This window comes from Diadema setosum, chromosome 17, assembly GCF_964275005.1.
Source record: "Diadema setosum chromosome 17, eeDiaSeto1, whole genome shotgun sequence".
In the NCBI taxonomy this organism is placed as follows: Eukaryota; Metazoa; Echinodermata; class Echinoidea; order Diadematoida; family Diadematidae; genus Diadema; species Diadema setosum.
The window spans coordinates 9,049,910-9,072,786 of record NC_092701.1 but is presented as its reverse complement, the minus strand read 5'-3'; the positions used below and the strand labels follow the sequence as shown (position 1 = coordinate 9,072,786).

The 22,877-nt window shown below is 38.0% G+C and overlaps 1 protein-coding gene across 1 annotated transcript in view; it reads right to left on the bottom strand.

The window, feature by feature from the left end:
* Nucleotides 1-22,877, bottom strand: part of LOC140241150 (uncharacterized) — a 150,071-nt gene that overhangs the window by 14,607 nt on the left and 112,587 nt on the right. The window contains exons 7-8 of the mRNA XM_072320910.1: nt 13,883-14,030; nt 5,948-6,111 (exon numbers count right to left, since the gene is read on the bottom strand). Of these exons, the coding sequence (XP_072177011.1) occupies nt 5,948-6,111; nt 13,883-14,030 (312 nt within the window). The remainder of the gene's footprint in view (nt 1-5,947; nt 6,112-13,882; nt 14,031-22,877) is intronic.

Sequence of the window (22,877 nt, the reverse complement as noted above, 5' to 3'; positions counted from 1 at the left end):
CTTCAGTGAAATGTAATTTTTCCCAGCTAGCGAATCTGCAGAAAAGAAAATTAGCCTCAAAAGAGCAATAGTACCAGACCTCTTTAAAAAAAAATAAAATTTTAAAAATGTGTAAGGTCTATAACATGAATAAACTGATTTTTTGAGATGGAATTTTCCCAGCCAGTTATTTAATAATGTGAATTAGTCTCAGAAGAGCAATCATGCCATTCCTCATGAATTCAGAAAAACAGCTGATATTTTTCAGCACAGTGGTAGAGGCAGACCACCTGTGAATCTGTCTCGACAACAGTCAGCCTGGACAAAAAAACTGGTAAATAGGGCAAAAACCTGTTCCAAGATCATGGCACAAACACGACTGCACACATGTGCGGGACGGAGAAACGGAGCAAAACAGTCTCGGCGATGACAGATTCTCAAACAAATCATCATACCTCTGCGCAAAATAGCTCTCCCCATCTCATAGAATTCCCATCAACGATTTCCCCCACTTCTTAATAGACCTCTGAGCTGGAGAGGGGTGTGTTTGTCATAAACCCACATGTACATATGTCAGCAATAGGCACCACAGACATCATAAAGAATTTTCCAGGCACGAACAGCAAGAAATTTATCACCCTGACGAAGCCACCCAGTCTCTTAGATATTTATACGGGGAATTTATTATATTTTTTTTTTTCTTTTTTTTTTTGGGGGGGGGGTATTGTTAATTTCTCGCTCAGTGCAACTGACACCTGTCATTTAATAGGCATGAAAACATCAGCATCACAATTTTCTAAAATGTCAACTTTTCTCATCACCTTGCTCAAAGAATGCAAAGTTGACAATATCCTGAAAAAATAATGTGTTTGCTTGGAGGCATAGTATGTGTTTTGAACAGTGACAGTACTAAGCATTTGCCATGGAAACTTTAAAATGTGCATTTGTCATTATAGCTTCATACAGCTGTTCTTACTGGGAATGCATACTTTATGAATATCATTCCATACACATGGTGTTTGTGTCATAAGACTAAGTTTTAGACTACCAAAGCTCTAGGACAGTTGAGAATGAGCTCATGAGTGGATAATTTGGATGAACCACTTTTGTTTGTTTCTTTGATTTAAAGATAGCTAAATTCCACTGCATTTCTTTTAAACATTATATGCATTAAAAATCATCAACATGTTCCATGCCCATCTCTCATGTTTGATTGATATATGACAGTTGATTTGATACATGATTTAACCCTTCGACGGCCAATTAGTCAAAAAGTCATTGACATTATACACAAACAAGTTGCCCTAAGGCATTGAGGGAGTTAACTTGTCATCTATAAAGTGTTTGTTTGTTTGTTTTTTCTCACACAAACAGAGACAGATTCTCACTTCATTTCTTTGACAAAACTCTGAAAAAAAAAAATCAAGATGCCCCAAGACTAACATGTTTCAAAAAAAAAAAAAAAAGTATATAGAGAAAATACACATCAAAGTCATGCCTTCAGAACAACTTAACTGCGAAAGTAGTGACGATGCAGGCCCCAACATCATACATCTCATTTTAATCTGGGGGAATCATGTGCCAGTTCTAACTCTGACGTGGTCTATTGCGTACAACAGTTCCTCATCAAGTCTATTTCAGGGATGGACTGGTGTCGGCAATCGAGCACAGAGTGTGTTCCGTTGGTGCAGCCATGGGGCCATGTGCCTGGTGCAAGTTTTAGTATGATGCATTGTTACATCATAATGACATCACGTCAGGGGGGCTCAGGGCGGTCTGCGTCAAACTCTTTCGTCAAGTGCAGTTGCCAAGCAACCAGCTGGGTGTCTCATCCCCGGGATTAATTCAATCAAAGAGGGCAGGCTTTAACATTTTTGATGCACTCTTTACATCTATCCAAGAACACATTTCTCGTATACACATAGATTTAACTATCAATACAGTACTTCAAAACTTGATAACATTTCTCAGCAACTTCTGTGGATTCCACATAGCATGGTTATTGCTACAAACTTTACAGTTAACCTGGGTGATAATTTGAAAATTTGATACAGTCCAACCAGCAAACATACACTTGCACTTAACTCCTAATCTAGCCAACATTGGCAATATGTCAGCAGCCACGGAAGAATCATGTATGAAAAATATCTTTGTTTGTGAAAGCATATGTACAGTATGTCCAAAAAAAAATTACAATCAGATTTTCGCATTGATAACAGTAAGGGTCTTAAAATATAACATCTCAGCTTTATTTTGCAGAAAACCCCATTCCATTTGGTTAAGCAGTCAAAGAGAAATGTGGATTGTTGTAAAGCACGTCATGAGTCTGATTCTTCCAAGTTTAGCACTTGGATGCACTTGGAACTGCATATTAATGTGTAAACACAATAGACAGAACTTGGAGGAAAGAGATTCCTGACATGCTCTACAAAATTCCTCATTTCTCTTTGACCACTGAAGCAAATCGAATGGGGTTTTCTGTAAGATGTGGGCAATGAATTATAGTTTCATACCCTGAAATTGTATTTGGATTGATTCGCTATTTTTAAAGTTAGCGTTGCGGAGGGTACCATCGTAATTTTTTTTTGGGAACATGCGGTATAGGCACACAGGAGCATACTGTGTTTAATCATCTTGGTGATTAGTAATGTGCCTGGAGGTGTAATTTGAACTCATGCATTGTGACATCATCATGACATCACTCCAAGGGCTTGGGGCGGTCTGCGTCAAATATTCTCATCAAGAGTGGTTGCCTGGCAACCAATTGATTGTCTCATAACCATGTATTAAAAGGTCTTGGATGCAAAATCCACATAAATTTGGATTCCGACTACACACAGTAACCACATGGCTTTAGTAGGAACTACACTGTATAAACCGCTCTTTTATCTTTTAGGATCCCCGTGGCACAAAACATGTGGCTAATGATAGCATTAGAACATAACATGAAAGTGTAGTTAAATAAGAATGTCCCATCACACTATATGAAAAATATATTTTTCCACGAGACAGTTGATTACACTTTATGTGAATTTGTCTCAGCCTTTTGGGATGAATATCAAGAGTAAAACAAAATTGTCAATTTGCTGGATAAAAAATTTTGTTTTCAGAGACACAAATAAGATTTAGGTAAATGAAATCTGAAAAGAAAAATGAAATGTGAGCTTTTGCAAAATGAGCACTACATTCATTATATAGTTCCTTCTCAGTGATCTATTCTATTATTCTATTGCAATCAGGGCCATGAAAAAATAGTTTTGGCACCATCCAATTTTCTGATGTAGATTTACAAAAGGAAATATCACGAGCTCACAAATCCATCATCAAGGGTAGGAAGCAATGACTATAATAAGAAGGAAAGAACAGCTACAAAAAAAAAAAACCCAACAAACCCTAATGCTTTTGCAATTATTATCCTATTACAACTGATCCTGGACACAGTCAGTGTGTGGTGGATATCATACAAGACAAGCACATTGGTAGGGGCTTGAACCTACAACTCTTTGGAACATGACCACAGAACCTCGCAAAACAGCTTCTTGTGTGTATTGTGGTGATTCTGGGGCTGCGATAGTACTTTCAAAAACACAGGTCTAATAACCTGTCAAACAAAGCTTGGTCATTTGCATCTAAAAACTAAATCTAACAACCAAAATGTTATATAAAGGAAGTATCCACTATGGTCTTGCCACAGGGCCATTGATGTTTTCACACCAACACTTTCCAACATGCATTCTTAAAGACATCCAGATGCAAAAATTCTCGATAAGGAGAATGCTTTTATCAATACTTGTTGCTCCTCCTCCAAAATTTCTGTTTTCCACATACAAACATGCCACAGATTAATTTGAGCATCAGGGAAAATGAGCAAACCTAGCAAGTGCTCTGCTATATCATTTCATGACAATTAAACCGGCGAATTTTTGCCCATGAGCCCCACTTGGAACGGATTTGATAAAATTTGTGCATGTGTACAGTATTTGCAATGGTGCACTGAACGCCCGTCAGGCCCAATCGTCGTGCTTCTTTCAGCACGTGCATAGACGTCTGTTCGCGGGGCCATTATGCGGCTGTCACGTTCAATTTGCACAATTCGCCAATCAATGAGGCAGGAACTCGCAGTCAGACGAAATGGAGTGCCTAGGGATACTTTTCTTCTCCGTCCGAGCGAAAAAGAAAACAAAAGGGAACTTTTGAGGGACAGTTACATGGAATGAATGCAAGCACTTATGGTATGCTCAATACCAATATCCATGGGAATATAAATGTACAAATGGACACTCACTTCTAGTTCAAAGCAAAATGGGTGAAATCTGTTGCTAATAAGTGCAACAGGATGACAAAGTTTTTACCGTTGAAGACACATTTCCCAAAGACACTTGCCCGAGTATACTCGGGACTAGTCTTCAGTGGGTTAACATTCTCTAATAAAATGTGACCAAGTTCATCCTATAATGATCCGGCAGTCATGTCACAGACAGTACACAGATACAATTTTGTATGTTTTCACATTTTCTGCTGATCTTTATGACAACAATTTTTCCCAGCGACATGAAACTTCGATTCATGTGGCTTGTGCAACATTCCTATAACTACTTGTACATGTAGTGCATGCAAACTTGATTCATCATAATGAAATATATTCGATAGATACACAAATAAACTGAATTGGCTGCATCTAGCAAAGTCTTCTGGGAATAATTATTCATAAATTTGAAAATGCTGGTTGCTAGAATATTGCTAAATGGTGCTTTATATCAAGTGTGATGATATTTCCTAGAACAACATCAAACTTAAAAAAAAATTAACAAAATGTCTATGACATAACAATCATGAACAAGTATTGGCTTAAATAATTTGAGATTAACTTGCCCATTAACCCGTTGAGGAAGGATTGATTTTGCTTCAAAACACATTTCCCATAAACACTTGCCCGAGCATACTCGGGACTCGTCCTCAACAGGTTAACGCCCTTTGTGCCAGCTCCACAAAATAATGCAAATAGATAAAGACAAAGGAAACAAAGTCGCTTAATAGTCATATGTAAATTTTGTCCAATATTACTACCCTCTCACACAGCTTACCTTCATCTCTTTGATGAAAACCTTGAAAGTTATTGAGCAGGTCTCTGCACGAACAAAAAATGCTGATGAAATTTTTGTGGAAAGTGGCATGGTGTTTCACATGACTTGACTTTTGTTTCAAATTCATCACACTGGAAAGGTACGTCCCTGCTCGACTTAGAAAAAAAAAAAGCCTGAAAATGTGCCAAATTTGATCTTAAAATAGCCGGTGCTCTATGGAATATGCAGCCTGCCCCCCTCCCCCACCCTTCCATAAGTCCTGGGAGTAGGTAAAGCACAATTTAGAAGGCAAGGTACACCCTTGGATACGCTTTACAAAGTGCAACTATATTTTGGGTTTTCCTGACTCACTGCTGCCTGCAACACAGCAGCTATGGCTACAGTAGTCTGCAGTAATAAGTATCATAAAATGTGTGATTTTTCATGAGTCTGCTTAAAAACTAAATTTGGACCACAGGAAAAAAAAAATATGAACACCAGCAAATAATGATACTATTATTGGCAGTGACACTTGAACATGTGTTTCTGTCAGTCACAAGTTGTCTGAATTGCTTTCTGCAAAAGGCATATTTCAGATTAGTGCACAAACATTACCGAAAGGCACCGCGCTTTTAAAAGGGGGGGGGGAGAGTTTTTCTGCTGCCACTTCCATGTTTCTTTAACTGCATTACAGACAACCCCCCCCCCAAAAAAAAAAAAAAAAAAAAAAAAGAAAGAAAGAAAGAAGAAAAAAAAAGAAGTTACAACTGCTTGTGCATAGTGCAACTGATCATGGACAGGTCTATGGCTAACACCCGTACCTGTGAAGCACTACATTTGTGTATGTTCACAAAATATGATGTCGTATACAATAGCTCTCTGATGAAACAGGGATTCATACTAACTTTTTGTGAGTGAAACGATGAGTTGAGCTGCGACTTCTTCTTGCCCGATATGCTCCTGCCATCGATGGGGGATGGCCCGATGGACAGGCCGTCCATCTCATCTCGATCTCGTCCCCTTGGTAACGGCGGCGACTGCATCTCGTTTCCTCCATCGATGGCTCTCACTGCAGAAATTCATAAAATGTACAACAACAACAAATATGGGTTAAACTCATCATACCTGATGACCGAACGGAAAACTCACGAGCAGTCTACCTCTAGCAAGTACCTTCAGGTCAGAGGCACAAAAGATCCGTAAAGGCCTACCAAACATGGTTTTGTTGACGAAGGAAAGATGTTGTCGAGAGAAAATTGACCTAAATCTGTCTGGTTCATTTGGCAATTACAAAGTTTCACATCTTCATCATCTGGACTATCACTATCTGAATAAGATTAGATGACATTATGCTGAAAAAAAAAAATCTAAAGGAATAAATAGACTGCTACTATCTTAGACATATTTCTTTCCTTTGGATTTTAAGTTCAATATGTACAGCTAGTGATCCAAGTAACTCCCTTTCTAATCAAACAAGTTTATAATAATACACAATGCATTTTATGAGTTTGGCACATATATACTAAAATGTATCAATGCTCAAGTAAAATAAATATATTAACTTTAGTTTAAAGAAATTATGCAGTTATTTCTAATTCATTCATTTGTCAAGCTGATTAATACACCAAAAGAATTCATTTTTTTGCTGGAATTATTATTCGTTAGTTACATACCATGCACAGCTGATTAGGCAACACATTCTTTTTTACAAGGTCCCCTCAGCAAGAAAGAAGACAACATGGGGAAGAAAGTCACCTCCTTAATCACAATGCATAGTTACCTTGTCAGTTCCTTTTTTCTTCAAAACCTAGCTTTTTAAACATTTATGTTAACACAACACCAGTATCTGTACTGCCCCTTTTCATTACCATTTACTGTGTCAACCTTTCAAACAATTAACAAATTGCAGGAAATATCACAGTGTGAAAAATGCAAACAAATAAATGCCATACTGGATTTGTGGAGAAAATTGTTCATCTTGTTTTCAAACTGAATCAACAGCTTAAACTCAATTTACTTATTTTTACAACCTTTGCACACCATGTTAAAGGTACAACTTAATTAAACCAGAACACAAGACCTTGTTTTATGTTCATGCATGTGAAGAAGGGACGAGTTTATAATCAATGTATTAAAATCTCAAACACATTCCTTTGAACAAAAGTTACACACAGCAACCCAAAAGTCACCCAGAGAACTTGTCTGACACAGCAAAAATTTATGTAACCCTTCATGTTGTGTGAGTGTCAATTTACACAGAAAACCCAATAGTGTTGTACATACTGTCCAAATTTCCTGGTACAGAAAGGGTTAAATATGAAAATTATTCCAGCCTGAGAAAAGGAATGAAAGAAGAAAAAACAAAATACTGTAAAACCAGAAATATTTGTGGCATGAAACTTTTGTGAACCGGAGCCGACAGGCTTTTTGCGGGCATGAAACTTTCATTGAGTTGCCACTGGCATCCAATGCATTGTGCAAACAAAACCTTTAGCATGCATTTTCCTTTTGTGAGCATTCCCTTTCACGAATCCTGGCTCACCAAGAAATTTTTTTAAGTTTTCTGCATGCGAAAACGTCTGGTTTTTACAGTAATTGTATAGCTAGACATCATGCCCTTACATGTACATAATCCAACTTGCTTTTCAACAAGGTCCTTTTGATGTTTAGAAATGTTCTTTCTCTGCAATGTACTGAAACCAACCTTTCAGGCATTGTCTATGACATAGCTCATTACAACTCCTGAGTTTCAATGTGTTGCATTTCTCAGATACACGTATCTGCTCATGCACAAATCTAAAGCTGACTTTAAGTACAGTTAGACACATACGCAAGAATAAGCATACAAGTACATGTACGGCTGTACTTCATGGAAATGCATTGGATATTACATGAGCTGGTCTTTACACCAAGGCCCTGCAGATGTTATGGATGTTCCCCACATACCACACAATGACCAAAAGAAAAAATATCTGCAAAAGTGTTAAAGCTTTTAAAATCGAGTTAGTACAAGCAGAGTGAAGTCAGTTATGATCTATTCACGAAAAAAAAAAATACTTACCACAATATACATTTGCTTTGACTGTCACCCAAAGAAATGCATGGAAAATACAAAATATTTTTTTCTTTTAAAACACAAACACAAAGGGACAGTTTCAACAACTAAAATATAGAGATTAGCATCTAATATAAACTTACATGAAATAGTACAGATATCGTTTCAAAAACATTATTCCTGGGAATTAAAATATTTAGAGAACAAGCAATCCTATCATGTTAAATCTACTGAAGTGAAAAACAATGAGATCACAATGAACATTCAAAACCCCGAAAACTTCCATTCTTTAACAGTACAAATGTGTACTTTCCATAAAATCAGTCTAACAATAATTCATGTTCAAAGTGTAGTTTGAAACATATACAGTATGTATACATAAACATTTATATAAATTATACAATTGTATTCATAATCTACCATGATTAATTTTCTTGTGTTGTGGTTTTGTTGCGGTAACCTGTATCTAGCATATCATCCAGGTCCCCAGAACCACAAAACTATATAAAGCACTGATTGTCAATGTCATGTCTCCTCACAGATAGAGGGCGCCAAGCATTCCACGATGCATCCCCTCACTTAAGGGCAGTAATCATCGGCCCAGCATCTTTCAGCCATTGTATCGCATTCTGGCATCAAGTGTCGTAATTACAATTAAACAGCGCTAACTGCGGGTCTCCACGGGTATCCACGGTGACGCATCCCTGAGAGAGAGATTTGTGTGAATTCTCTCGCACCGGCAGCACATCGACATGTTTCGCACGCCTGGTTGCATGCCTCAATATCACAGACAGCAAAGTGACCCAGGACAGCTCTTCACCATCGCTGCGACACCAACATGGTGGATCACTCCCTCACTAAGGGGGTATCGGGAACGATGCTGACGAGCATTTTGGCAAATTAGATCTCTCGCTCCTCTCTCATCTCACACTCAATTTTCACTCCTAATTGTTACCGACCTTGGCACCATCTTCCTTCTAAAGCAACTCAGGTGTCAAGTTTCATAGGTCACTATGTTCTATTCTCTCTTCCCTTGCCAACATAAAAATAACAGAAATTTTAGCAAGTTATTTTTTTTTGGGGGGGGGCAGGGACAGGAGTAAGAGTGTGAAGTGGCTGGGGGAATATAGTGTTCAGAAGATAGTGGTGGGAGAGGGGGCGGTGACATTTTCTGCAATGTAACAATGAGTACTTTATGGTAAAAGTTTGATTAATAGGGTTCTTTAAGCCATTGATTTTGGGCTGATTTTGCTACAACACGTAATTTCCAAAGACACTTGCCCGAGTATACTCTGGACTCGTCCTCAACGGGTTAAAAGTACATACTGTACCTGTACCTTCTTTAGATTTAGTGTTACAGCAAAGGTTAAAGTGATGAACACAAATGAGGGGGCTGCATATCAGCTTATGGCATTCGATGATCATACCCAAACACCACTTCTTACAGCCAACAGTTGAATCACTTTGACATTCCTACCTTGACGGACAGGAGGCAGAAATTACTATGTCGCTTCAGCGCTGCCCTTCTTAAGTCTGAGCGGCACCGCAACATGCTCCCACCCACTCGTAGATCTATCTCTCGCTACAACTTGCCTCTGAGAAACGCTGAACACTTGAACTTACCTTTCTGTAGAACTCAGAGGTATAAACAGTCATCTATACCTCATCTTGCTGCATTACTTAACTCCAATCTGTAATGTTACGTGAATTTGAATGAGTCTCATACTGTTGCATATCAATATAATTCCATATCTCATACTTCTGGCAATTACAACAAAAGCTAATGATGTTTACTCTGATTTGTTATATTACGTGATCGCTGTCTGCTCGGTTTTGATGTTTATACTTGATTACTGATAACTGGATATTCATGATACCCCAAGTAATGTGTATAAAGAGTGTACTGAGTATATTGGTCATGAAGTGCTAATTATAAGCAATACACGAGGCGTGCTTCAGGTATACTGTGCTACAATCTTTAATTCACTGTGCTGTTGCTCACTGGTGTTAATACTCGCTTGGCCCTCATTTGTTTTTGATATATGGAATGACCGAGATGCCCTTTTTCTTTGTTTTTTTTTTCTTTTTTCTTAATAGAATGACCGAGATGTTTGTTTTTTTTCCCTCCCCCGGTTTCAGTTCATGTATAATAATATAATATCTAGATGAAATTGGGCTTTTTGGCTGTAATAATTTTGCTGTTGGACAGTGTAGTAGTTTTGTTTGTGAATGACTCGGTTTTTTTTTTTTTTTATTGCTTCTTCTTTTTTTTCACCAAAAAAACAAAAACAAAACAAAACACAGGTATTAGATGATAGATATGATTATATGAAGAAATGATTTAAAAATATTTTTGTAATGTATTAATTTGAATTGTAATGGGAGTTTTGCCTGTGGTGTTCGTCAGATATCACGGCTCTAATGCATTTAAAAAAAATATTAAAAAAAAGTTTTGTGTCATTTGTAATGAATAGCGCCCCCATAAGGAAAGTCTGAGGAAGGGATCATCTGGAGTTTGAGTTGTTTTATCTGATACAAATGTATGTATAGCAAACTATGACAGTGATATGTGAAATACATATGAAATATGAAATTGCACAGGGAAATTATGATTTTAATGTATTTGGTATTTGATATGTATTTTTTGTGTGTTGGGTTTCGGTGGCGCCGTCTGTGGATGACCTTGAGGAGGTGTGTAGGGTTATTCAGCTTTTGAGTTGTTTTATGTATAATTTAAAGGGATGGTTGCATAAATAAGAGTGTTTAAATAGTGAGGTTTTGAAGGACTGAAATAGTTGGATTTTTTAAAGTCAACGTGGTTAAGGGAAGACATTCGTATGTGTGATATGATGTAATATGAAGTATTTGTTGGTTTATTTTACTTTTTTGTTGTTTTATGGTATGATTTTGTATGCGTTTGTGATGTCATCTGTCATATTTTATGCCACCTCAATCGGTTATTTTCCCCTTTCATTAACCATGGGAAACACATCCTCACGTTTTGAATGGTATTGAAATTTTGATATGTCAACCGGCAATAATTTTTAGGTTTCCCTTTTTAATTTTATATCAAAATTTCGTCTCCTTTTTTCCATTATTTGAAAATATTTCCCTTTTCTATCCTTTTCTTTAAATAATTAATTTACGGATTTGGTATGATAACTAATATGTATTTCCGTTTGATGTTGTGTCGATATCACAATCTTTATTTGTAGTTCTCATGCTTCGATGCATTGAAATTTTTCACCCACTTTAACATTTTACTTCCTTGCCCGCTCGTCTCCATCTTGCCATATTTGTTATTCTCTATACAAGTACATACTGTATCTCTTTACCTGTTGTGCAATACTCTCACCTATCCCATTTTCTGATGCCCCGGTCTGATGTGTATTATGTCTTTTTTTTTTTCTTTTTTTAACATATTTCACGCATGCTTATCCTATCAATGTCATTTCATTTTTTTTTAATGATTCTAATGTAAAGCAACCGTATCAGCCTTCGAGCTGCTGGATTGTTTTTTATTTTTTTTATACTTGCACAATAAACCATATTGAATTGAATTGAATTGAAAAACCAACCTGAATTCACATGGCAAATGTTCCTTTGGATTGTACAGATTTGACTGATGTTTTTACTGAGTATTTCCTTTTTCTTAATTAAAATGCCCCTGTTGAAGGGGGGGGGGTGTTAAATTCTTCTCTCCTTTGTGATGCACCTTTGATTGTCCTGAAGGTGACTAACTCCTGCATTGAAGTTCCTCCGCAGTGAGCCTGGGAGCAAGTTAACGCAATTACCAAACTCCGTGATGGAGACGGGTCGTTGCATCCCCCCAAAGGCGATATCGCGCCTCAAATTTTCTGTTTTCAAGAACAACCTGGCGGCTCTCTCCTTGCGGTGAGTTTGATTCGATGATTAATGAGCGCTCTTGTGTCAAGGAGCCGCTGTTGTGCGGGATGAGGCAACGACGGATTTATCCACCGATAAGATTGCAGAAATGACAGACAACGCAGAATGGAAATGCTTCATCTTTCATGGCCTGAGACTGATATGACAATCATTCCTCTGTACATTTTTTGTCCACTTTTATCATGTGTCTGAGAATCACTTTCACAAATAGCTCCAAACATACTCGTTCTACTTCAATACAGATATTAATTCATAATTCTGATTCATAACATATGCCCAGAAGGTCTCAATCTCTTAAATTTACTTATTCATGAGATGCAGTTAATTATCTGTTAAACTTTAAGATTCTGATTGTCTTAAAGCACTGCATGAATGCCATAAAATCCAAACTATTGTCTTTCTTCCTTGAATTTGCCCGGTCTCATCTGGATTTTCTTTTCTCTTTTTTTCGAGGTGGGGAGAAAAAAGAACTGCATTCTAAGCAGCCTGGAGTAATGAAATTGAGCAGACCTTCACTGCTTCTCAACTAGGCATTCAAATCCAATTCCATTCCACAACCGGTAAAACATGCGAAAATTTGCCCTTCTAATCAAACAAAATGATGCACGGACTTGGAGCTGGCGAGCGGAACGATCGCAGACAAAGGCAATTCTAACGCAGCGACGACGGTGGGGGGACCCCCCCTCCGCATAAACAAGCGGAAATTTGTCGGGCAATATGGCTTCAGACAATGTGGTATCATTTGAAGCCCCTGACATTTGGAATGTTGCCATATTGAGACGGCTAATGTTGTTTACCATACTTGGGAATGAAATTGACATTCTGCGCTTTTCATCCGCTCTTCCACGGCCCAGGTAAATGTGCAACATGCCATTTGCATGCATTCCAGGGTTCATGTTGCATAATTGAAGTTGAAGTCTGCCTCCAAAACACACATACATCAACATTATCCACTTAAGAGGTACTTTCTCGTTGTACATACATCTCACCCCCCCTTTTTTTTTCCTAACAGAATACAAAACAAGGGTGACAGCCCTTTTTAGAAATCTAACAAATGCTCAACAAATCTTTCATTGAAATTTAAATCAAACATTCACTTACCCTAATGAAGTTGCTTGCTAGCCTATCACAAAGCATTAGTGTTGAAAATGGCGAAAGAATAATGCCGAAAACTAGTCGCACATTTACATGTAATAGAACGGATGCTTCTTGCCTGAGTATTGCGCTCAAGTCTGTTTCAGTAAAGTCTACGAGCATTTATGTACAGTATTTGGAACATGCAACAGTACATGGACGTTAAACCTCTACATGCAGGGAGTGGATGTGTCATACATCATTTACACGGGGAATGGCCACATCTAGGAGGCAGAGGGTTAACGAGTACAAATGATGCACAAGTCTGGGTGTGTCAGTAGGAATTGTGTGCATATGGTATCTATGAAATGTTTACTAAACCCAAGAGGCGCAGCCGAGTGGGTTCAGACAATTCAATGGTTACCACATGCACACCTTTCCTGCTGATGCATGAAAACACATGTGAATCAAAAAAGGTGATTGTAACAATCATTTGATAGAAATCATTGTACAGATCTCCACCACTGAGACTGCAGAAGTTTGCCAATCCAATCTATTCTACAGATTGATTTGACAGGCGTTGCGAGATAGCGTCTTTGCTAAATTGGAGGAGTTGGAGTGGGAGCTGCATTAAATCCTCTGAGCTAGCGAAATTTGAACACCATCAACTCCAGCATTATACTAGCTGGACAGGTCTTACTCAACTGTACTTGACTAAATTTGGCCATATGCTGCAACGGATAGGTTACAGCATTAGTCTTGTCTCCTTCCATGGAAGGTTCTGAAGTCCTTCGGATAAACGTACCTTCTCTCGTGTCCAGACGCTCGTCACCGACTTTGTCGCTCTCTCCGTCCGCCTGTCCGTCAGCCGCGGCCTGGGCGTGCTGTAGACTCAACTTGTGACACACCTCGAAAGCCTGACCGATGCTCCGTACAATCCGCATCGCTTGGCTCTGCAGAGAAAGCAGAAATCACATTTTTCGGTAAACAGTTGCAGCAAGTAACACAGGTCTAACTTTTTAGAAAGCAATGACATTATAAGTCAAGATTTCATGTAATAACATAGTCAAAACAAAAATCATCTTTTATTGAAAAGTTGCAATCAAATTTCCAGTTTATAGCAGATGTAATACAGGTCTTGGCAAAAGCCAATAGTGTGTGTCAAATGAAAATAAATTAACTCTTTATGTGCCACGTTCGCACGTCCGACTCAGTCGACAGCGTGCCAACTTCGCATATTCTGCTCAAACACACAAACCCGCCCAAACCAATCGATAAATCGCCAAATGCCGCAGTACAATGAAAGTGTTTCTCGCGCTTTTGTTTCTCTCACATAACATAGCTTGCATTTTATGTTGTGATTGACTAAACAAGAGGTGTTCCGTACTGGATTTGCTTGTAAATTCTAAGATTCTGTCACTGTTTTGTGTGCAAAAGTCATGCCTTGACATTAATTTAGCTACTAGTCATTTCAAAGACAAGCAATCAGAGATTTATCATATGGTTTACATCAAAGCAAAGCTTGTCATTTTCTCTACAACTTTACTCGCTATATGCCAAGCTTAACAGAATTCTATGGCAGAAACACTGATTTTAACAACAGAATGCTTTCTCAAAGCATAACAACGTTGGTGTCTCAGAATAATGTGGCACACAGGGGGTCTCCACCATGGCACATAAAGAGTTAATGAAATTTGTATTGATAAAACAAAAGATACCTGTTTGAATGGTGTCATGCTTTAACTATGCCTACAGTTTCCACTTGATAAAATATATGAAATAACAGGACAACTTTTTCATCATGACAAATATGATGTATCAAATTATTCACACCTTTGATTCTTTACAATGCTTCTATTACTTTAGTGCTACTCATGGGTAACTTACTGTACAGTATTCACTTGCTTCATTCTTTGGTGTTGATTACTGCAAATGTTTACGTACACTGAACTGCTATCACAGTAAAGATTCGATGTCTTGTTTCATCTTTATGACATTCTCTGTGTAGCATTCAATGTAACACCATCATGGATCACTGCTCTCAAATTCAGTTAAAACAACACACAAGCAGCTTGCCACTGGCAAAAGTACTGTTACAGGATACAAATGTAAAGACAAGCTTTTAAAATTGTTCCTATTCTCATGACAAAGTAACAAAAGATCAAGATACATGTATGTCCGATGAATGAATTGGGAACTACGATGTATATCACACACTTTGTTCATTTTTACTTGACAAACATGGCATCAGTTACTGTTTGGACTTGACCGTACGTGACCGAATTCAAACCACGGCGCAGAATGTCGACAACCAGAGACAACATGATCAATTTTCAATCAACTCACAGATTCACCGCCCCGTCAAAGTCATAATCTTAATTGAAACTCCTCCCTCATTTCCATTCATCACACAACATCCCATTTTCCTCTCCGCGCCTGCCTCCCTTTGCCTAGTGCCTCATCAAATATCCAACACGCCAACTTCAAATCTAAATTACAAGGGCCCACGGGTACAATATACTCAACATGCCACAATTTGTTGGGCTTATAACCCATTCACGCGAGGTGTCGCGTTTCCAATTCTTGCGGTGCCACATCCTACGCGACAAAGACGGACCCCTCTCAATTTCTGCCCCTCCAAGGGCAGCAAGAGGAGAGTCCGAATGTCGAGTGTGGAATCACCTCGATTAATCCGCAAGCAGATTGAAGACTCAATGTTTTCGGCGGGTGCGTGTTTGAGATGCGAATTAGCCCCGACTGAAGAATTTCATCTTGGGTCCCCGGGTGCTCTGTTCTTTGTCCTAACTCTGTGAGGAAAGTTGCCTGAAACTTCCTATTTAATGGCATGATTATACACCCTCATATTCTTTCAGGAACAGACTGGGAATAAAGGGGAGGTAGGTATGGTATTGTAAGGAATCCTCAACTCCCATTAAACTTTGTCTGAAATTTGACATCTTGCTTCACCATAGCAAACATTAGACTTAACAATGAACCATCACAGGTTTTAGCAGAGATACATGTCACTCAATATCATTATTTATTTTCAGGGAAAACTAAACAAGGGGACACAATAATAGTGAGGACTTATGATTTTACTGTAACTTGAACATTTTATATTCATTTGAAACTGAAAATTCCAAAACAGGCAAACCAATATTACCCAACTTAACCATAAGTTGTTTTGAGACATCATTGTCAATCGTCTATTTACCCACTCTCCAGACTTTATTACAACAATAATAAGACTTACCAACCTACATCATAGTTCATAAATTAAAACACTTCATCACATAGTCCTCTATGATACAGAAGGGATAAACAAGACAGACTAATCAATTCGTAATTTCATAGAGCATCAGTTTCAGGAATTTTGCATGAACTGGAGAAGGAAGAACATCAGTTGATGTGCCAAGTAGCAAATGAAGCTCAGCAGAAAAGAGTTACTGTAGAGCAAGCTATTTTTTCAGCATGAAATTTTCGCGAATGGGAGCCAACGGCCTTTTTTGCAGCACGGCATTTTCGCAAATTGCATATAGAGTAGACAAGAACTTTGTGCGCATTTTAATTTCACGAATCTTGGCTCTCGCAAAAAACAAATGCATGCAAACATTTCTGGTTTCACAGTAACCACTGACTTTTGCTGATTAGCACATATGTCCGGATATGTAACTGTCAAAGAATAGAGATTATCTAATCCCCCTAATCCGTGTTGTGTCACCATAGCCTTTCTGTTGCACTGAGGCACAACACCTGAGTGGGCTTGCTACCAATGGTACTTTCCATGTGGGTCAAGATGGATGACTACATGTAGATGCTGATGAAAAAAAAAAAATAGCTGGGTAAGTTAACCCGCTGAAGACTGGTCTCGAGTATACTTGGGCAGGTGTCTATGGGAAATGTGTGCTGTAGAAAAATCAGCTTGTTCTCAATGGGTTAAAGGTGCATGGTTGCGGTGTTTTAGTCAAATGCGTACGCGGGCGCACAGCGTAAGTTTCCTATAGAGACCTACGCTATCGACTCCTCTTTAGCGCTTACGCTATGGCCCACTTCCCCAAGTCCGAAGAAGTCCGATTCACTGTAGTCAGTGGTCCGATCACAGTTCGGCTCATGACTCGGCTGAGGGGGATGACAGCTTTAGCAAACTTCTTTTGTGATGTCATAAATAACAAGCACATATGCGCGCACCCTGGCATTACTACAGACTGCGCGATGCGCAAAGAAGACAACTAAGGCAACGATACTTAGCAACACCTATGCACTTTACTCTTGATGACAGCTCAACTTCGGTAATCTTCGTATCAATGCTAACGGTGATCGGCAGTATCATCAACAGCGCCCTCTACACTACCGGGACTATGCACCTTTAAGCTAAGTGCCTGAGCACTCAAAGGGTGAAGAATCAGGGAGATGTATCCCTGTCGAGGGGTAGGACCCATGCTGCGAGAGGGTCCTGTATCAGCCGCGACCTGACAATGTCATTTGCAACAGAGGAAGTGAGTCAGGGCATCTGCTCTCTTCACAGTTTAACATGAAACATGCCCCTTGTCCCTCCCCTTAAAGCCACTGTTTCAGATACTCTAACTCTCCCGCTCTCGACAGGAGATCTCCCGCCGAAAACCCATTTTAGCAAAATCTCCCGTTCTCCCGCTTGAGATTTAACTTCTCCCACCCTGGCGCTGTGTCTCCCGCTTGAAATGATTTCTTACCAAGTGTCATCTTATGTTGAAAAATAAGCCTTAGATAGCACAAGAGAGCATCTAGAACCCTAGAGATGGACCGTCGGCTGCAAGAAACTTTGCGCTTCACGCACATCAAGTTAGAATCTCTCATTTGCAAGGGGTTTCAAGCTGAAGAATCTCCAGATCAGATGGTGCTTGGGGTTGGAGTCTCTGCTGTTTACCATTAGGAGAAGTAAATAACTGGAAAAAAAATGCTCCAGCTATCACTTTTGCTGCCGATGTATCATTCAGTTTTATCCCCCAAAAAAATCCTAACTTACAAAAATTTTGTAATAAAGCCCCAAATAAAAGGAGACATCACTAATTTTTTCAATAAAGCATAACTGTAGATGGTTTATTCCAGAAAAGATTTTAATCAAACTATACTTCACATTTTGTATATCTAACAATGCTTAACACTGATAACACTGATTAGCATTTTAATATTGGCTGTTTTTATCCCTTTCTAACATTATAGAATTATTTTGAAGCACCTATAAAAGCTGGGTTTTTCTTTTCTCTCTTTCTCTGTATATGGTATATGGTGGCTTTAAAAGCTACATCATGAGTAGCTCTTCAAAAGCTCTCCACAACTTTTTTTAAACAATCCTATTCTTCATTAGATTTCCTTCTAAGTGTATACACTTAGTAACACATAGACGTTGATTAGGTGTGGGACTAATACTTCACAAAAGCCATCTAAATTCAAAATTCTGTGTCGATCAGGAGGGCTAAGATGACTACTATGGTTGTACTTTGCAACATAGTTTTATGACAACATCAGCTTATGCAGCTAATTCGCCCTTTCACAGGTTTACTAAAAATCACGGCTTAAAACAGAAACGTTCATCACACTGTACTAAATTTGGAACTCACGTTGTGTTGGTTTTTTTTTTCCCAACATGATCATGTGAGCACCACGTTTGCAATGCCAAAAGAGAGCTAGCTCCCTGTAAACAATTCTATCAAAAGCATATCGGGCACTATACCATCAGCTAAGATTCTTACCCCAACCTCAATAAAAAAATAAATAAAAATAAATTAAAAAAAAAAAAAATATATATATATATATATATATATATATATATATATATATATATATATATATATATATAATGATTACATAACATCAATGCATAATCCTTGATTTATCAGTAAGTAAAAAGATATATAAATACACAAATAAGAAAAAATGAACTGAGAAAAGCAAGTTCAATGTTTAAAATTCGCCTTGCTTGATAATCATAAAATACATGAATGTAGACATTTCCTTTCAGGGAAAAAGTGGCTCCCAACTAATAAGATACAAGGTGTACTAACAACCCCAGTGGGTTTCTTTTATGCAATCAAATCAGAATTGTCCATATATCACTATTTTAAGATGCACGGTAAGAATTTCATGCTTTGAACACTGGAGAATAAGCAGGGGAAAAAGAAAAACCTAAAACCTAGCAAACAAACAACAAGAATTTTTCTAACAATACACCATCGCCCCCCCCCCCCCCCCCCATGCCAAATATAAATAAGTTAAAACGAAAGTGAGGCTCATTTTGAATCATTATAACTTGAAGCTGAAATATTGCACGTGGGATGGGGTCAGATTCCGACCACACTGCCTTATTGGTAGTAAACAACATGGGACCAATTTGCAGTGCTAATGACTCAACGTAACACCCAATGTCACACTGCGGTCGATCGATTTAATCCCGCCAATCAATTGCGCTCGTTTCTGGTGAACCAAAGACTGGGAATATTCTATCCTAACTTCTAATATCCATGAGAATTTCATCTCTATTTTTCAAGAACATTCAACTGTGGGCTGCAGGCACAGATTATCAATATACATCTGCAGCCCCCTAGGCTAGGCCCTTCTTCTTTTAATAAACAAGTGCTGTGGTCAAAAATGGTGGTCACATGCTTTCTCTCTAAATTTGGTGTGGCAGAATCATTACATAAAAAGCCTACCCTTACAAATAACAGCACCCAAACTGATTACACTTCCGCTCAACCACCAATTCTACAAAATGAGAGAAAAATGGCATGCCATCCCTCACTTCATATACATACCTGCCAACATTTCAAGATGAAATATCTTACTCGTGGATTGCAAAAAATCTTATTTTATATGCAAACTGAAGTTAAAAATCTTACTTTCGGTCAAATCTTCAGAAAATACACATGAAAGGTATATCTAAATATTTTTTAAAAATCTGATTTCTCTGACAGAAAATCTGATTTTGCTATTTATAACGTAAAAAATCTTACTGAATCTGATAAAATCTTACTAGTTGTCAAGTATGCATATATTTTGCCTTATACAACTAAAAAAAAAAGAATAGTTTCTAGCTCTTTCTGTCATTCATTTCTGTAGCTGAAATTTCATTGGAATGACAAAAAGTATGTAATATTACTGTACTCTACCTTTACATACTTAACCCACTGAAGACTAGTCTCGAATATTCCTGGTTATTGGTAAATGGGAAATGTGTGTTATAGGAAAATCAGTTCATCTTCAATAATAATTCCTTTTCTTTAAAAGTTAATGAATAAAGTAATCCCACTCCCCCCCCCCCATATCATTCAACTCCAAATTATACAGCTTGCACAAATCTAACACCTCATAAGGCCTTTGATACCAAATTCACATATACTCTCTAAAAAAAAAATTGAGTGAAAATTTTCACTCTTGAAGGAGTGAATACAAAAAAGAGTGAACTTAGAGTGAAATTGGAGTGAATTTTGAGTGAAAATGTTCATTTTCACTCATTTTGGAGTGACCTCAGGGATCACTCAAAGATTTTGGAGTGATCCCTGACGTCACTCTAAAACGAGTGAAAATTTTCACTCAATTTTTTTTTTAGAGAGTATCCTTTAAAAAAAAAATTACAACCCTCCCTCTCTTTCTCCTCTTTTTTTTCCTCTCTCTTATTTTTTTTTTTTTTTTTTTGTCAGAGCTGTGGGAAGGGAGAGAGAAAATTGTAATGAATATCAAAGATATGAATCTGACCTGAATAATACACAATAGGATATTAACTCTCTTAGCACAATAAAAGATATTTGTATGCCACATTAACTACGAGCAAGAAGTGAACACAAGTTGCTTGAAAGTTCCAAAATTAACAAAGTAACACATTGTGAATGCAGAAAAGTTGTACGCACACAGGCTATGGAAAAGATGAAGTCTATAACACATCACTCTTTTGATATCTTAATAATAAACAAAAAAAAAACATATTTAAACATAGGGTGGGACTACAGTACCTTATCCTCCCAAATTCTCTCCAAAAATCAAGGTACAGTATAGGATTCTCAAAAATGCAGAATCAAAACAACAAACAAACAAAAAAACAGGGTAATACTCTCATGGCAGTGACCTCTTTCATAGTGAATTATACAAAGGCATATTCACTAAGTAAAACCTCTTTTATTTTTCTTTCTTTGTTTCCCCTAAATAGACAAAAGTGACTAATTTGCAGGGTAATTTGATGCACCTTGTAATATTAACTGCCATCCATCCCCCCCCCCCCCCCCCACTGCCAGGGGCAAATGACTCATTTGTTACTCACCGACAAACAGAGAAAAAGAACAAAACTTCAAAAAGTCATATAAATCACATAACAGGTCCATCTACTGCAACAGAGTGACAAAACTATTAATCTGGACTCAGACTGGGGGAAAGACTATACCAAGGTCTGCACACAGAATACTGTAACACTAGAAATATTCACGATACAACATTTTTGTGAATTGGCCCCTGGCATTCAATGCATCGTGAAGACAAAAACTTTCACACACTTTTTATTTTTGCGAATCTTTGCTCCTCACAAAGTTCGCAGAAAGTTTCATACATGCAGTAACTTCTGGTTTTACAGTATTATTGATCTCTAAAATGTTTGCCACGCTTAAGCTTGTGTTTACCACTAGCAAATATGCTATATACAATGTCTATGACAATTGTAATGTGGCTACAGGAACATTAGGGTGTTTAGTGCCAGACCCTAGCCTTTCTTCCAGGCTATGAGACAGTTTCCTCTTACTCTCTACTATGCCCCATTTCAGCAATTGACTCTGTTAATGGAATCATGTTCTCCCTGTGACAAGTCCAGCCCCTGTGAACATTCTAACTGCTCTGGTCACTGGTAAGTAGACCTCACTTGAGGCTAATTGATTTAAATGTGAGGCAATGACGTACAGGGATTAGGAGATAAACTAACAGCATGAAAGTGTAATAGATACTAATTAAATCTGGAATCTAAATAGGAACAGTAATGGAGAGGGGTATTATACTGACGCTAACCAGCTGCTAATATGTTACAATGTGCCATAATACCATATTGATCACCTATTACATGATTGGTCACTCCACTTCTAGCATTTTAATGGTCCTGTTTACCTTTGGGAGCAGTGATTTAAAAAATGTGCCAGATATCACTTTTGATGCATATGTATAGGTCAGTCGTATCACAAAACATCCTACCGGATAATTTCTTCTTTTTTTTTTTGCGAAAAAGCCTAAACTATAAGGAGATATCACTATTTTTCTCATTAAACCATAACTGCAGATGGTTTGAATAGCCTAGACGCATTTTTATCATAACTATTGTTCACATTTTGTGTGTTTAATAGATCTAACATTGATTATACTGGTTCAAATTTTTATTTTGGTTGTTTCCATCCCTAACTCACATTTTAGAACTATTTTGACGCACTAATGCTGGGTTTTTGTTTCATCTGCCAATGGTATATCATGCATTCAATCAGTGTTACCAGTTCTACCTGCACAATATCAGCATAACGACAACTAAGTGTTCTACACACAAACATACACACTCACATCCTGCCAGAGTTTTAAACTTCGTAGAATTGGTACGTCTGGTGTTCGGTTATTCGCATGTTCACACCCATGCCAGACGTCATGCTTGAGTCATAAGGGTATCCTGGCCAGCTACGACTACCGGTTAATCTTATCACTAATAAGGTGTGCGTGTTTCTCATCATACAGTTTAGTGTGATCAGCAATGATGTCAGCCATAAAGAAAGAAAGCATTGAGTTGGGGTGTGGGTGGGGGTGGGGGTGGG